General features: G+C 45.6%; 1 protein-coding gene across 2 annotated transcripts in view; it reads left to right on the top strand.

Moving 5' to 3' along the window:
- Positions 1–16,651, top strand: part of LOC139413054 (neuroligin-4, X-linked-like) — an 80,409-nt gene extending 63,758 nt beyond the window's left edge. The window contains exons 4-6 of one of the 2 annotated variants that reach the window (XM_071160070.1): positions 6,648–6,833; positions 10,344–11,133; positions 14,196–16,651. In XM_071160070.1, coding sequence (XP_071016171.1) covers positions 6,648–6,833; positions 10,344–11,133; positions 14,196–15,090 — 1,871 coding nt within the window. In that variant the 3' untranslated portion in view covers positions 15,091–16,651. The remainder of the gene's footprint in view (positions 1–6,647; positions 6,834–10,343; positions 11,134–14,195) is intronic. The other variant, XM_071160069.1, reaches the window with a different exon arrangement.
- Positions 16,652–17,880: the final 1,229 nt, after the last annotated feature.

Raw genomic sequence — 17,880 nt, 5'->3', positions numbered from 1 at the left:
GAGAATCATTTTTGACAGACATACAGACGGAGGTTGAGATTCAATGTCAGCATCCCGAATGGCACCCTATTCCCTATATAGTGCACTACTTTTCACCAGAGCCCTGTGAGATAAAAGGAATAGGGTGCCATTTGGGATGCTAGCCCAATCACTGGCTTTCACTGAGCTAGCTGTAGCTGTGACCTGACCTCCTTGAGCAGCTAATTCCAAACATTACCCCTCACATCTCTCCCTTTGATAATTATAATTTCATCTGAGAGCCACGGGGCGGATTATTCTCTGGACAGAGAGCACCGTTAGGCACTATTACCGCCACAATGAATGTCTGGATAGATGGATAGACGCCGGTCAGAGCTTTTTCTTCCTTGCTCCCATGTGTTCTGTTGATACAAAGAAAGTCAGGCTTGTCAATTCAATACCAACTATGGTTTGTTTTGTCTCGGTGAAAGACAAGGCTTGGGAAAATGAAAAGACTTGTCCCTCTCTATTAAGAGAGGCGTACAATAGGAAAGGCCGGTGCTATTAATTGGTCAGATCAAGGTGTAGATACAGGCTATGAGGCAAGCACCAGCTGGTGGCAAGAAACCTAAAAAAACACTGTAATATTTGGTGTCAAATTGAAATATATTGCTCCAGAAATATAGCAACTTCATATTATCTGTGCATTGACCCTCGCGTTTACAGACGTGATACAGCAGTGTACTTACTATACATTGAGTGTACAAAACATTAGGGAAACCTTCCTAATATTGCGTCGCACCTCCTTTTGCCCTCAGAACAGCTTCAATTCGTCAGGCCATGGACTCTTGCGAGGTGTTGAAAGCGTTCCACAGGGATGCTTGGCCCATGTTGACTCCAATGCTTCCCACAGTTGTGTCAAGTTGGCCGGACGTTCTTTGGGTGGTGGACCGTTCTTGATGCACACGGGAAACTGTTGAGCGTTGCAGTTAAACATTTTCTCTTGGCCATCCACCTTCTGAATGACACACACACTGTGCACAATCCATGTGTCAAGTGTTTCGAGGCTTACACGTCCTCCCTGAACCTGTCTCCTCCCGTTCATCTACACTGAATGATGTGGATTTAACAAGTGACATCAATAAGGGATCATAGCTTCCACCTGGGATTCACCTGGTCAGTCTATGTCATGGAAGGAGCAGGGGTCTTTAATGTTTTGTCCACTCAGTGTATGTTGTGCTCTTAGCCTACCGTGCATCTGGCCAAACGGCTGGCACAGTATGTGGAAAATCTCTTGCAGACCCATGGTGTGCAATCGGTGGAGTCGTCCTGCCAATGCACAGCATGGTTCCACAGGATCAATACCATTTAGGTAAAGTGTCCACCACAGGAGGTTGGTGGCACCCTAATTGGGGAGATCTGGCTCGTGGTAACGGCTGGAGCAGAATAAGTGGAATGGTATTGAATACATAAAACACATGGTTTGATGCCATTCCATTCTCTCTGTTCCTGCCATTATTAAAAGCCGTTCTCCCCTCAGCAGCCTCCACTGGTGTCCAAACATATCCGATAGACAGCAGCCCCAAATGGCCTGAACGTAGAAAGGGAAAGTGTGTGTGTGACCACAGTATCGTGACATTTCAATGAGAGCACATGCATTTGTCATAGTCCTTTATCATACTGTAAATGTATCATACTGTAACATTCCTTAGGCAATGCATGACGGTGTTAGTGCCCAGTATCATGCAGGGGAGAATGAATGGGTACTTTATTGTCCCATAGAGAAATTTGCTTGGTGACATCACAGTTCACCAGATGCTCTTATCCAGAGCAGCTAGGGTTAAGTGCCTTGCTCAAGGGCACATCGACAGATTTTTCAACTAGTTGGCTCGGGGATTCGAACCAGCGGTCTTTACTTGCCCGACGCCCTTCACCGTTAGGCTACCAGCCGCTACATGCCTGGTAACACGGATGGAGCCCTTTACTTGCCGTTCCAAGTGGCATTAAATGACAGTGTGGCCAAGCAGACCTCTTATGTCACTGCTGCCACTCAAACCCAGATCTATTCGAGCTGTACTGTTGTGAGGCTGAATGATGGCTGTCTGACTTCCATTAAGCTTGCAACCCCTGCCTTGCCCTGCCACAGCAGCATCAGCATAAGTTTGGCTGAGAGAGAGAGAGAGAGAGAGAGAGAGAGAGAGAGAGAGAGAGAGAGAGCGAGAGAGAGAGAGAGAGAGAGAGATTAGTCTGATGGTGCAAGCTCCCTCTGAAGGCATTAGCATGCTTCAGTTCGGCTGGCAGCTAGCTGAAGTTGGCTAGGTGAACCAAACTACTGTGCTCTCATACTCTCCTAAAAGACCTTCGCTTGAAAGACAATAAAAAAGTGTCAATAGTACTGTTTGGCCATTTTGAGACATTGTAGCAAGTATACACTTTCTCAAAATAGTCTGAATTAATCGATGGTAACTCAAGAAATCTGTCATACATTTTTGTTGCGATCTTAGTGACGCAATTTTACATCTAACTAATATGTTTGGTGCAGTATTTGTCAATGAAAACATGTGCATGAAAACGACTTTATTGAAGAATCCCGACAGTTGACCAATCACAGACGAAGGGGCGTAGACTTCGATTCCTGAACTTCGGCTGACCTCGAGAGAAAACGGTGTGTGCCCTCACCGAAGTCCAAAATGAACAAAAACGTCACAAAATGTCGTCATAATGTATGCACAAACTCTTCCGAACTGTTTCGGCTGGGAAGCATGTGGATGCCTTAAGTCTGAGACGTAAAAAATGCTTTGGAAGGACATTGTCATTTCTGCATCGACCCTGTGATATTGTAGCAACAATATTAACATTCAGCAAATAATATTTTACTCAGATGCATTCCCAGGCAGAGTAAGATCAATACTAAAATACTTTGTGAAATATATTGCTGAAGGAACATTTGATTTCTGAAGAGCATGTTTGGTTAGCTCCATTTTTATGGAGGTTTAAGCTGTGTTGTCTGTGACAGTGAATTTAATCAGGCATTGTGTGTTGCTCTTCTTTTGACACAGGTGAAGATAGGCTCTTACGTGCAAACCATTGATATTGATGTTAAATATACTAGCATAGTGTGTTTTCACAAGCTTTGCAATAGCAGTTATAGCAGTTATCAATATATGTTCAAATAGTAGAAATATCTTCAAAGCTCATGTCCATAATACATCCTAATGCAACGTTCTCCTCAGTAATATCCGCAGCAGCTTCTTGAAATGGAAGCTTTCGCTAATCTTTTCACACACCCTGAGGAGTTACTGGTGGGCTATCCTCTCTGTTCCGCTCCCCTTCGCCCCAGCTCCTCTTCTCAGACAGACATGGTGAGTGGCGACTGAGGAGAGAGAGAGAGGGAGATGGAGAGAGAGAGAGAGAGAGAGAGAGAGAGAGAGAGAGAGAGAGAGAGGGAGATGGAGAGAGAGGGGGAGAGAGCAGAGAGAGAGAGAGAGAGAGAGAGAGAGAGACAAGCTGAGGCCTGGAAGTCATATACCCAGGAGTGTGAGTCCTGCCAGGGGCCTTGTAATCCTACAACACCCTCTGCTGCTATCCACTCCACCACCTGTCTGTCCTCTCCCTCCATCCCCTATCCCCTCCACCCTCCTCCATCCCTCCATCTCCATATCCCCTCCAACCCTCCACCTCCCTATCCCCTCCACCACCTGTCTGTCCTCTCCCTCCATCTCCCTATCCCCTCCATCCTCCTCCATCTCCCTATCCCCTCCACCCCTCCTCAATCTCTCCATTCTCCCATCACCTCCACCCCTCCTCCATCCCTCCATCTCCCTATCCCCTCCACCCTCCTCCATCCCTCCATCTCCATATCCCCTCCATCCTCCTCCATCCCTCCATCTCCCTATCCCCTCCACCACCTGTCTGTCCTCTCCCTCCATCCCCCTATCCCCTCCACCCTCCTCCATCCCTCCATCTCCCTATCCCCTCCATCCTCCTCCATCTCCATATCCCCTCCACCTCTCCTCCATCCATCCCCCTATCCCCTCCACCCCTCATCAATCTCTCCATTCTCCCATCACCTCCAACCCTCCTCCATCCTTTCTACCCTCTTCCATCCCCCTATCCCCTCCACCATCCCTCCATCCCCCTATCCCCTCCACCTCTCCCCATCCCTTCTACCCCCCTCCATCCCCTTATCCCCTCCACCCCTCCTCCATCTATCTATCTCTTCCACCCCTCCTCCATCCCTGTCTCCCTTCTACTCCTCCTCCCTCCCTTCTACCCCTCCTCCATCCCTGTATCCCCTAAACCCCTCCTTAATCCCTCCATTCCTTCTACCTCTCCTTCATCCCTCTATCCCCTCAACCCCTCCTCCATCCTTCCATCCCTTCTACCCCTCCTCCATTCCTCTATCCCTCTATCCCCTCAACCCCTCCTCTATCCCTCCATCCCTTCTACCCCTCCTCCATCCCCTTTACCCCTCCTCCATCCCTCCATCCCATCCACCCCTCCTCATCCCTCCATCCCTCTATCCCCTCAACCCCTCCTCTATCTCTCATCCCTTCTACCCCTCCTCCATCCCTCTATCCCCTCTACCCCTCTTCCATCCCTCTATCCCCTCTACCCCTCCTCCATCCCTCCATCTCTTCCACCCCTCCTCATCCCTCCATCCCTCTATCCCCTCTACCTCTCCTCCATCCCTTCCACCCCTCCTTATCCCTCCATCCCTCTATCCCCTCTACCCCTCCTCCATCCCTCCATCCCTTCCACCCCTCCTCATCCCTCCATTCCTTTATCCCCTCTACCTCTCCTCCAACCCTTCCACCCCGCCTCGTCCCTCCATCCCTCGATCCCCTCTACCTCTCCTCCATCCCTTCCACCCCTCCTCATCCCTCCATCCCTAAATCCCCTCTACCCCTCCTCATCCCTCCATCCCTATATCCCCTCTACCCCTCCTCATCCCTCCATCACTCTATCCCCTCTACCCCTCCCCATCCCTCCATCCCTCTATCCCCTCTACCCCTCCTCATCCCTCCATCCCTCTATCCTCTCTACCCCTCCTCATCCCTCCATCCCTCTATCCCCTCTACCCCTTCTCATCCCTCTATCCCCTCTACCCCTCCTCCATTCCTCTATCCCCTCCACCTCACAGCCAGACCATGACAAACTGGATCTGCTCCCTATCACAGGGCCACAGGACATCTTTCCTTTTCTCCCTCCTCCTCCTTTTCCTCCTTCTCTCCATCCTTTCATCCGATTTGTCCTGTAGCCTGTAGACTGCTCTGTCTGGGCTCTCCCCCCTGGGATGGAAGCGGAGAGCTGAGCATGTGTCCCAAAGGACACCATATTCCCTACATAGTGTACTACTTTTGACCAGGGCTCTGGTCAAAAGTAGTGCACTATGTAGGGAATAGGGCACCATTTGCGACACTACCCGGGGGCTGTCTGTGCCAGAGGCTCGGCTTAGAGATCCAAGGCCTGGCGCTTGCGAGGACCAGACACCCCGGTGGCCGTCCCTCGCAGACTCTAAAGGCCCACCACCTAATGGGTTTAGACAAATCAGCTAATTTGTCAACAAGTTTCTGATTTTGACAAGCGTATCAACAAGCTTGTCTGTCTGGCCTGACACTCGGCTGTATAGAGTCGAATCCAAGTCAAAGCCATGTGGTTGAAATTCAGACTATGAAAAAGGAACTTGCCTTCTCTCTCTGTCTTGTCTCTCTATCTGCATATTCCACTGTATAGTTGAAGCCAAACCAAGTAAATGTTGACCATGAAAAGGAGCTTCGCCTCTCTCCGTCTCTTCCGCTCTGTCTTCTCAGTATAATGGTGGTTCGGTTAGAATCACTCCAGCCATCTCAGGTTGAATGACTGGGGGAGTACAACCCTACATTATTCTCTCGATCTTAACAGCAAGGGATGATTCCCAGGTCATTAGGAACCACTGTGACTTACTGAAGAGTTTTAGCTATTTGACTGGATAATAAGACTCGAAGCACGCAGGTGTCGCTGACTCGCTGCGTGCTTCCGTTCTTATGAATAGAACGGTAGCAATGGGTTCCATAAGGAGGGTTCCTGTCCCGTTGTGCTGTGGTGTACAGGCCATTCATACCTGGATGAGGTCAGCCATTATTTCACTGATCGTTGGAACTTACGTCAATGTATTCCCGCCACGTTTACCTCCGTCCGTTGTGGCGATAAATATAGTGTAAGACGGGCTACTGCTGTATGTTTTGAGACGCCTCCTAGGGATGTAAGCACTGTTCTTTAGGTGTGTGTGTGTGTGTGTGTGTGTGTGTGTGTGTGTGTGTGTGCGACGGTAACTGTACAGTGTTTCCTTGTCCCATGGTCCCAAAGAGAACAATATCAACATTGAAAAGTGTTAGCGGGCGCAATAATGTATTCGTTTAAATGTCCTTGTATTTTACACGTTATGCTTTATTTATTTATGTACTTAACTTTATGAGACATCTCTAAATCACCACCAGGTACAGAATATTGTCAAATATGATTTTTTCCCGTCTGTCTCCCCTCTGTTTCAATGACAAGCGTTTTTTTTAGAGGGAGATCAAGAATCAAATCAAATCAAATCAAATTTATTTATATAGCCCTTCGTACATCAGCTGATATCTCAAAGTGCTGTACAGAAAGAAGGAGGTGATCAATGAGTTTGTTCCCGTCTCTTGTTGTTCACACAGGCTTCCTAAGCACAGGGGACCAGGCAGCCAAGGGGAACTATGGACTGCTGGACCAGATCCAAGCCCTGAGGTGGATCAAAGAGAACATTCAGGCCTTCAAAGGAGATCCAAAGAGAGTGACAATCTTCGGCTCTGGTGCAGGGGCATCGTGTGTTAGCTTGCTCACGCTCTCTCACTACTCAGAAGGTATGTAAAGAGGGTATTTTTAGTCCCCAATAATGTTCCCTTACCTCCTCGGAGATCATTGAGATTGTGCTATATTTTTTTTCAGCCAGTCAGTGAATACAATTCCTTTTGAATGTTTAATGAATCATAAAATGAATCATTCTCGGTGTCCACTGTGAGATTTATACACTGCAAAAAATTATTATTCATTCAGTTCATATGGTCATGTGAACTTCAGCTATCATTTTGGAACGTAGTAATGAAATAAATACCTTTTATTATATGTATTGCTTTATTTGATAGAGATCTTCAGAGGGATTTTTGTTTCAAACAGGAATTACCTCTCTCGCTGGGAGGGTAAAATGGCACCCTATTCCCTGCACAGTGCACTACGTTTGACCGGAGTCCTATGGCGCCTGATCAAACATACCGCATTACATAGGGAATACGGTTCAATTTGGGGACGCAGCCCCTACGATTTATTTCAAGCAGTCAGGATACACCTGAACATGGAGCGTCACATTTCATCGCCACATGGCAGGGATAACAACTGGAGTGGGTTCACAGGTTCACTCAAGTGTCAAATATTGCCTGCCTCAGTCACTAGATATTTGTGTGACCAGCCAGAGAAAAGTGGTAGGTGGGTATCAAGAACATCAGAATGGCTTAACCCCGTAGCATTATAGTACATTTATATCTCGTTGTTTTTTTTAAATGATCATTCGGAAGTAGTTTCCTTAGAAATGTGTCATTAAGTGTCATTGTTGTTCTCTTACAGCCCAGTGCACCTCTCATTGTAGTGGAGGCAAACAAAGTCTGCGTCCCAAATGGTATCATATTCCTTGTAGTGCACTTCATTTCTCTGGTCAGAAGTAGTGTAGTATATAGGGAATAGGATGTCATTTGGGACGCCCGCAGAGATAGACAATTGAATAGCTAGCTGTACTTTCTCTCTCTCTCGTGCTCTTTCTCGCTCTCTTTCTCTGCAGCTGAATCTCACCAGGAGCTGTTTGAGTAAGTGACTGTGAAAACAGCATTACCTAATCAGTCTCCATAGGGCAAAATCCCAGCTAGATCTCAACCGGGCACATCACGCAACTTCAGACTTTATTTCCGTCAATGTGAATCAATATCAGTTATGGCAGGAAATGGACATGTCTTGCACTCATCCATGGACTTTAATTTCTCTCCATGTCTGCTGTTGCTACTGAGTGACAACAGCAGGAGTAGCCTCAGGGGAAAACATCTAGTTCTGGATTATGTCCAATAAAAAAAACATACCACGATGAATTCCTCTTTCATCGTCATTCTGTCAGAAGTCCAATTCAAAAATTGAATGCCAAGAGCGTGCGAAGCTGTCATCAAGGCAAAGGGTGGCTACTTTGAAGAATCCCAAATATAAAATATATTTTGATTTGTTTAACACTTTTTGGGTTACTACATGATGTGTTATTTCATAGATTTTTTTTTTCAGCTTTTATTTCTTTCATCACATTCCCAGTGGGTCAGAAGTTTACATACACTCAATAGGTATTCGGTAGCATTGCCTTTAAATTGTTTAACGTTGGTCAAACGTTTCGGGAAGCCTTCCACAAGCTTCCCACAATAAAGTTGGGTGAATTTTGACCCATTCCTACTGACAGAGCTGGTGTAACTGTGTCAGGTGTGTTGGCCTCCTTGCTCGCACACGCTTTTTCAGTTCTGGCAACACATTTTCTATAGGATTGAGGTCAGGGCTTTGTGATGGCCACTCCAATACCTTGCCTTTGTTGTCCTTAAATCATTTTGCCACAACTTTGGAAGAATGCTTGGGGTCATTGTCCATTTGGAAGACCCATTTGCGACCAAGCTGTAACTTCCTGACTGATGTCTTGAGATGTTGCTTCAATATATCCACATAATGTTCCTGCTTCATGATGCCATCTATTTTGGGAAGTGCACCAGTCCCTCCTGCAGCAAAGCACCCCCACAACATAATGCTGCCACCCCCGTGCTTCACGGTTGGGATGGTGTCACACTTTGAAAGTTCTATATCTTTTTTTTATTTTTTATTTTTTTATTTTACCCCCTTTTCTCCCCAATTTTGTGGTATCCAATTGTTAGTAAGTACTATCTTGTCTCATCGCTACAACTCCCGTACGGGCTCGAGAGAGAGACGAAGGTCGAAAGCCATGCGTCCTCCGAAACACAACCCAACCAAGCCGTACTCCTTCTTAACACAGCGCGCCTCCAACCCGGAAGCCAGCCGCACCAATGTGTCGGAGGAAACACTGTGCACCTGGCTACCTTGGTTAGCGCGCACTGCGCCCGGCCCGCCACAGGAGTCGCTGGTGCGTGATGAGACAAGGATATCCCTACCGGCCAAACCCTCCCTAACCCGGACGACGGACCTCCCGGTCGCGGCCGGCTGCGACAGAGCCTGGGGAAAATTCTATATCGGGAAGACTTGATCGCTGACATGCAAAACATTTTGGGACTGTATCATCAGTGGACTAATGAAACAAATATGAAAGATCGTTTTTGAGTGGATCATTTCCTTAACATCTGCCACCCTGGTCCCATCACTCACACTAGGAACAAACATTTTACCAACACCCTCCGGAATAAAATCCCTCTCACAAGATTTGGTTCTGGGTTACCGAAGTTAGCCCAGTATCCTATCATCTGGATTGGTGTGGTGATGGAATCGGATTTTCTAGGGCTGTTGTTAGTCAGGCAGCTATGTTCTTGCATCACCCCCTTTAGCCAGACCCAGGTGGCATGGAAGCCGTAGCCCCTCGTCGCTGCTCCCTTTGTAGGACATGATATGTTTCTATTTCACGGCTCCACGGGCACGCCTCAGCAAGCAGACTGAGGTAAACACAGGAGGCATATGCAACATATTTAAATTCCCTTCTGGTGAGTCAGGCTTTAACTGATATTCTTCATCCAGGGGAAATGGGGGGGTGGGGAAAGCGAAATAAACCTCTGTTGCTAACTAGGCCTAGCGGGAGACGTCTTCTGTGGCTCGGAAACATACTTTTCAAGTCGTCCTTTTTGAGTCACCATCACAAGGATATAAATAGTACTAAGAAAATACTGGAAGAGATGTAACATACAAGAAGTATTCCTAGTGCGCTGTGGCCTATTTGCAGAGTGGCAGTGGCAGACAGACCATAAACATAATTCAGGATGAATAAGTGTCCCGAAGCCTCATTGCAGAATAAACAAATCTGTCTTTTATTTTCAGTCTGATTCATTTATTATGACCAGCGTTGACGAGATGTGGTGTCCCTGTCCATCTCCTTAATCATCCTTATGCTCCATATTGTGTCAGTATAGGATAATATGCAGTATACTGTAACTCACCGAAGATGTTACATCAGAATTACTTAAATAATACCAGAGTTAATACCAATGTGGCTGTTCCAGGTGTGTGTATTCTTTAAGCAGTTTTATTGCAAGAAATGTTTTCCATTTGTGAAAAACACCAAACACCATGTGTGAGATTAGACTTAGACTTGTGTCTAACATCAGTTTTCACCCTTTCAGATCTCTTCCAGAAAGCTATCATCCAGAGTGGTACAGCTCTGTCCAGCTGGGCGGTTAACTACCAGCCTGCCAAGTACACACGGATGCTGGCTGAGAAGGTGGGCTGCAACATGCTGGACACCATCGACCTGGTGGAGTGTCTCCAGAGCAAGAACTACAAGGAGCTGATCGAACAGAACATCTTACCCGCAAAGTACCACATCGCCTTCGGCCCCGTCATTGACGGCGATGTCATCCCGGACGACCCCCAGATCCTCATGGAGCAGGGTGAGTTCCTCAACTACGACATCATGCTGGGGGTCAACCAAGGCGAAGGGTTCAAGTTTGTGGAGGGCAGCGTGGACAGCGAGGACGGCGTTTCTGCCAACGACTTCGACTTTGCCGTGTCGGACTTTGTGGATCACCTCTACGGCTACCCGGAGGGCAAGGACACGCTAAGGGAGACCATTAAGTTCATGTACACTGACTGGGCCGACAAGGAGAACCCCGAGACAAGGAGGAAGACGTTAGTCGCACTCTTCACCGACCACCAGTGGGTGGCGCCGGCCGTAGCCACAGCGGACCTCCATGCCCAGTATGGTTCGCCGACATATTTTTACGCCTTCTACCACCACTGCCAGAGTGACATGAAGCCTAGCTGGGCTGACTCGGCACATGGAGACGAGGTGCCCTATGTGTTCGGGATCCCAATGATCGGACCCACGGACCTGTTCAACTGCAACTTTTCCAAGAACGACGTCATGCTCAGCGCGGTTGTTATGACTTACTGGACTAACTTCGCCAAGACAGGGTAGGTTGTCCAATGCTGTTTATACTACTGTCTGTCAGATTGTTTGTTTCAAGTGGAGAAATATCCGTCATGGATCGAGAAGACACGTAGCAAGTTATGGGAGCATAGCTTCGCCTAAACTGAACACATGAGTGTTTCTAGTCCTATAGAGGCTTTGCTTTTCATTAAGGCTTTGCAGTTTGCAAATATCACTTGATATTTGGATCACGTCTTTGTTTCCTGAACCCTGGGATTAGCCAGGTAGCAGGATGTTTGCGACCCAGTCACACTGAAAATTAATTTTTAGGTGAATAAATAAATTCTTGAAAAGCTTCATGGGCTGTAGAATTCCCTACCCCAGCTCTCCGGCTTGGCTAGCGTACAACTGATGCCAGTTCAGCAGGGGATAGATTGGCAACGTTATTGACATGGGGAGGCTCTTTTACTCTGAGTGCTTTTTGCTTTCCCGTAGTGCTGCTTCAAACAAAGCAGGAACCCAAAAGCAAATTCAGCGCTTCGAGAGTGCCCGTTTTTCACAAGTCTCTCCAACTGCAGGCAAACACTCCCGTTGCGATCCTCAATTTCCTCGCTAGATAGAGGGTTTTTCAGAAAAAAGGGCTCCCAACAATAGACAGGGGATTCGGAGGGAGGAGAGGCATATCATTAACTACGCATCTCAGTGCTTTGAAAGTGAGTGAAATACAAAATAGAAAAGCACAATACCCAGGTAAGCCTTCTTCTTATTCGTAGTGGATAGAGGCCTGAACAGTGAGTGAGGCGTGTGTGTATCCATGCGAGCATGGTTGCGTGCCTTCGTGTCGTTTCTTAGTATACACTGCACATACAGGCTATAGCCAAAACTAAAAATTAAGACAGCTGTGAACACATGGCAGACTGGAAAATTATATTTTTTGTTGTTGTTACATCTGCAAAGAGAGGCTTTGTGTCAAGCAGAGGGAGATAGGATTGGATACATTTGTGAGTATCTGAGTAGATACATGGCAGTATTATGTGCAAGCCACCTCCCTCTGGTGAGAAAGCTGAATCTGGGTAGACCGACATGCGGTTTATTTATATCTGTGACTTTGCTATTTCCATAAACCTGCGACGACGAAGTCTCTTAGGACTTAGCCTTCCATCTGAATGTACTTCTGTTATCACACAAGACAGATTGACAGCATGGTGGAAGCACGTGTTTCATGGACCTTCTGAGAGACATGTGAATAGCTTGCTAAGTATGTATCAGCCCGATGGGCACGGGATGGCTGGAGCGTTGTCTTTATTCCAAGTCTTTGGTGTCGGAAGAAAATGGCATATTGTTACAGCAGGCGCTTCCATATGATTTTATCAGGGCTACGGACCTTTAAGTGATATTGTACCGGGATCCACATGCTAATTGGAGCATATGGACATACACTATGTACAGGATGTAACTATTACTAGACAGTGACTGAATCCATTTCAGGGAGATTATCTTAATTTACCCAGAGGTGACAAATGAGAAGATGTTACTAACAAAAGACTGTAGTGTTTAAAAAATAGTCAGCAAGGCACTAGAGTTTGACACAAAGTACTGTGAGCAGTATACCCATTTTGGTAACATCTTTGCAATTGTATAATAGTGCATGTGGCCCATGACGTTCAAAGAGTGAATGAATGACATAGCAAAACGACACAAGATTAGCTTTGTGTTGAATAATAGCATATTGCATCAGATCTAATTGAATCCTACTCTCCAGGGATGCACAGACCTATTTTCAATGTTTCTCTCTCTGTCCGTGCTTCCATTGACAAGTTAGTGACATACTTAGATCCTGCTGTGATCGGTAATGACAGGATTAAACAGTGCTCCATCAGCCGGAGATACTGTCATGCTGGATTAGCCAGTTAAATGTATCCTGATCCCCTGAGACCACTGTTATCTAGTAGGCCGGCTGATGGGACGGATGGAGCTGTGATAAAAGCAGCCTTCTCCCAGTCTCACAGACTCTCTGTACTCAAAGAGCTCGTTTCGGAAGCAGAGCAGACCTCTGGGTACATAGCTATTTAGACGTCTATCAAATATATTTGAGCTAGTCTGCCTGGAGTGCCAGGTGGGCTGGGGTTAGCTGTTTTCCGCCCGTTCAACCGGTTTCATTGGGTCAAGCAAGCTAAATCAAACCCAGCTAAAGTATTTGAAATGATGTCAAATAGTATTTGAACCCAAGTCTGCTTCGGAGGTCATCTTGAATGGTCTGATGGGTACTGACTGTCCCCTGGTGCCTGAGTGCAGTGTATGACTCAAGATGAGGCCTTCATTTCTGTTCAGCATTCAGCTGGACATTCCCCCTTCCCATTCCATTCCTCTTGCCCTTCCACTCACTCAACAGTGTCAGGCTCCAAGGTTGTCGTCTCGACTGTGCTCCTTGCCTCGGTCTCCCTTTGAAAGTTAATGAAATCACAGTCACAATGTCACAGGCGAATTGCTCGATTCCAACTCTGAGGTAGTCCACTATAATGTCTACTTCAAAATGGCAATGGGAGAATAAAATGGCTACACTACAGTAAAATGTTAACATGATCTAGGACATTGGGACATTTCATACTTTTCTATGAATAACATGAGGTGTTTGTTATGAACGTTAAAAATGGGGGCACAGGATATGCTTTGTATGAATCAATTATTTGAGTCTTGTAACTGTACAGTAGTATGACTCGGCAGTAAAGTGAATCTACTGTGTAGTTTTAGTGGCCATTTGTGATTTAATCTGAAGATTCCCTTCAGTGGGCTTAAAGAAAAACTAAAAAAGAATATTACAGAGGTAATAATGACCGCATTGACTCACTTGGGAGGAATATAACATAACATTTCTTTCTAGTATATTTTAATATTTTGGGTCAATAATTTTCAATTTCACGAGCATTTACTCACAAGCCTGGAGATAAAATAGTGCTTAGGTGGCCATTATTCAGAATGCTTCCCTTTTCTCTCTCTTTTTTTCTCTCTTTTTTAAACATTTTGTAGAATACTGTCCTGGAAAGGACAATTGAAATAATGATTTCATAATTACAAATGTTTTGTTTTTTAATCTTTTCTATTTCAGAGATCCAAACCAGCCCGTTCCTCAGGACACCAAGTTCATCCATACAAAACCCAACCGCTTTGAAGAGGTTGCCTGGTCGAAGTACAACCCCAAGGACCAGCTCTACCTGCACATCGGCCTGAAACCCAGGGTCAGGGACCACTACCGGGCCACTAAGGTAGCCTTCTGGCTGGAACTAGTTCCACACCTCCACAACATAAATGAGTTGTTCCAGTATGTATCCACAACGACCAAGATACCGCCGCAGGACACCACCCCGTTTCCTTACACCAAGCGTTTCCCGGGGAATCGGCCTTCTACCACCCGCCACCCTGGGGTTCCCTCCGCTAACACCAAGCAGACCACCGACCAGCGGAAAGGTGAGGACCTCACCGACGAATCAGCCGTGGTTATCGAGACTAAACGGGACTATTCCACGGAGCTGAGCGTCACCATCGCCGTGGGAGCCTCGCTGCTCTTCCTCAACATCCTGGCGTTCGCCGCGCTCTACTACAAGAAGGACAAGCGGCGGCACGAGTCAAACCGGCGCGGGCCAAGCCCGCAGCGTATCTCCGCCGGGCCGGCCAACGCGGCGGTCTGCGCCAATGACATCGCCCACCTGCAGAGCGAGGAGCTGATGTCCCTGCAGATGAAGCAGCAGCAGCAGACGGATCATGAGCACCACCACGAGTGTGAGTCGCTCCAGGCCCATGACGCGCTGCGCCTCACCTGCCCGCCCGACTACACCCTCACGCTGCGTAGGTCGCCAGACGACATCCCCCTCATGACGCCCAGCACCATAACCATGATCCCCAACTCGCTGGCCGCCATGCAGCCGCTTCACAACTTCAACACGTTTGGCGGCAGTCAGAACAGTACCAACCTGCCCCATGGACACTCCACCACCAGGGTATAGCTCAATGTGGAGAAGTCAAACGTCCATGTGGCCTGGCCTGTGTTGGACAAACACGGAGGAACGAGAGCAGAGTGACTGACTGTGTTTCACACAGAACTCATCTCAGTGGACGAGATGTTATTTTGCTACCATGCCTTCTTGAACAGTATATATCAAAGTCAAATAGGAACGTCTAATGACGCGTTTGAAAAGTGAATGTTACCATAGTAACGCCGTTTTCAGAGTGAAGCTTCTCGAATGAATCGAAGAGAGTTTTTACCAAAAGATCAACACCTGAAGACAAGTGGAATAATCGGCTTTAGAATGCTTGAAAAAACAATACAAAACACAAAGGGTTACAGTGATGACAAGGATTACTCAAATATCTTTTTGTGCCATTTAAGTACATCAGAGGACAATAACACACAATTGTACAGTGAAATACCACTCTACTGCATTGGTAAAGTATGACAGACTAGTCATGGGCACTGAATTTGAAACTACCCCCAGCCTGAAATGTATTTATGAAAACTTTGTAAAAAAAAAACAATAAAAAACAGTATATAGTTGTGAGTGAAAATAAACAAAAAAATAGAACTTTAAAGAACTTCTATTGTTGTTTGAGTTTAACTATGGCTTTTCCAAGCGTGTTCTTTCTGATGAGGTGAGTGTAAATAAACAGTATCAGCCATTATTAATTTTTTGTTGTTGTATTAAAATCTGTTTTCACAGCAGCAGATAAAATAAAAAAACACTATCCATTTTGGGAGAATACTGTGCATCGTCTAGACAACCATTATATTGTCCCGTGTGTCCTTTGGATCCATTTCTGACACAACGCTAGTCCGGGAACTGCTTTATAATCTCCATTTTCAGACAGCGTTCTGATTCTGTCTCAAAATGAGGTTCGAATAGCTTGAGTCCATTTTTTTTTGTCACCCGATTCATCTTGTTCTGCTTTTAATCGTTTTGTTTGTAGGCTTTTTGTTTTTACATTTATGTCTAGCAGCAATCTCACCACTGCCTGACCTTCAAATGTGACCAGAAATGTATTACTTAGAAAAAAAAGGCAGTGGATTTTGGTATCAATATTAGTTGGATATGTTTGTAAAGAAGTATATGTTAGATATTTCAAATTGTCATATGCTAGCAATATGTAAAGTATTGTGCCAGGCTTTTGATATGTTGGGTTACTACAACACAAGTGAATGAGTGTAAATAATAATAATGATACATGATATTATTAATAATAACAAGAATAAGTACAATATGAAGTCAACATTAACCCAAATTATTTCCGTTCTGCATCCTATTACCGAAAAAAAAACTAAAGCAAGTCCATATAAAAAGGTTTATAATAATGCTACATTTGTAAATTCAATGAAAAAATATATATCCTTACCGTTGGTCCATCAACTGGCAAGATACCAAGGGTTTTGATGTAGGATTTGAAATGATTCTAGTTTGTCTGATATTGTTTGCAGTTTTGCCTTAAGTGATAGATGATATTTCTGGCTGGACACCTGTATAAAGATTTTCTGCAGCATTTTTAATAAAATATCGCAGTATTTTCTAAAGAAAAGCTTCATGGACATTTTTTTTATTTCTAAATGTGAGTTTGTAAGAAATGTTGGATGATGCGCAGGATTTGGAACACGTGCTATTGAATAAGACCCCTTCTTCATTTGCTGTCTAACACAATGAAGACATGCGTTTCCATGTAAATGGATATACTGTGTCTTGTTGCAATTCCGTCCTCTACTCCTATTCACTTTGTGCAGAATCACACCTCATGAACCTCATGAAGTTATCAATTTAGAGTTTATCAACGCTGGCAATTTAACAACCAACACTTTTAAAATGTTATATATCGGGATTTGTAAATAGTTTAGCCGATCCAAATCCATTGACTTGCAGACTTGATAAATTGCCACTCTGCTCAGTAAGGGGAAAGAAAAAACTGGCACATGTATGAGCTGAATAGCCCAGTGTGTAGCTACATTGGGTTTGCAGGGTCTCTAGTGGTATTTGCATACAAAGGGTTTGCATCCTGTATGGTGTAAAATTGCTTTACAATGATGTCCCTCTTTCCTTCCCACGGGTCAATGTATTGATCTCTCCTCAAACTAACTTGACAGAAGGAAAATCTACAATTTTTTTGCAATTCAATCCATTTTCTTTGCAGTTCCTGGGTCGAAGTAGATGTCTTTGACATTTGTAGACTTACAGTGTATAAGGCCCCGATGCAAGAGGTTGGGGGCGAAGAAAATGGTTGTCATTATGAGGCAGAAAAAAATAACTTTGCCAAAGTGCCAAGATCATTTAATATGTTGTCTTCATTAGCTACATGATCTGTCTAGTCTGGTTCTGTCTCAAACTGCATGTCAAAATATATATCTTAAGACAACCAGTGAAAACACAGGACCATGCATGGAGTGTGTCTGTAGAGTAGACCAGGGCTCCGTCCCAAATTGGACCCTATTCCCTTTACAGTGCACTACTTTTGACAAGAGCCCTATGGCCCTATAAAAAGAGTAGGGTGTAATTTTGGACGCGCAACAGCTCTTCTTCTTAATTGGCATGTTGTTTATGCTAGGGGTAATGGGGTGGGGTTCACTGAGCATGAATACTCCAGACTCGACTGGAAGTTAATTAAGCCAGGCTACACCGTTCCATCACTCAGCTCAGAGTCAGGCAGCTCAGCCTGGGACATGCTCAGCTCGGTCCCACCACCGTCTGTCATTCAAGTCCCTCGGCTCTCCAAGCAGCCATTACCGAGTGGTATCGATCGCCATGATGACAAGGTAGCAA

This window comes from Oncorhynchus clarkii, chromosome 7, assembly GCF_045791955.1.
Source record: "Oncorhynchus clarkii lewisi isolate Uvic-CL-2024 chromosome 7, UVic_Ocla_1.0, whole genome shotgun sequence".
Classification (NCBI taxonomy): domain Eukaryota; kingdom Metazoa; phylum Chordata; class Actinopteri; order Salmoniformes; family Salmonidae; genus Oncorhynchus; species Oncorhynchus clarkii.
The sequence above is the reverse complement of the archived record's forward strand: the minus strand, read 5'-3'. Positions and strand labels throughout refer to the sequence as shown.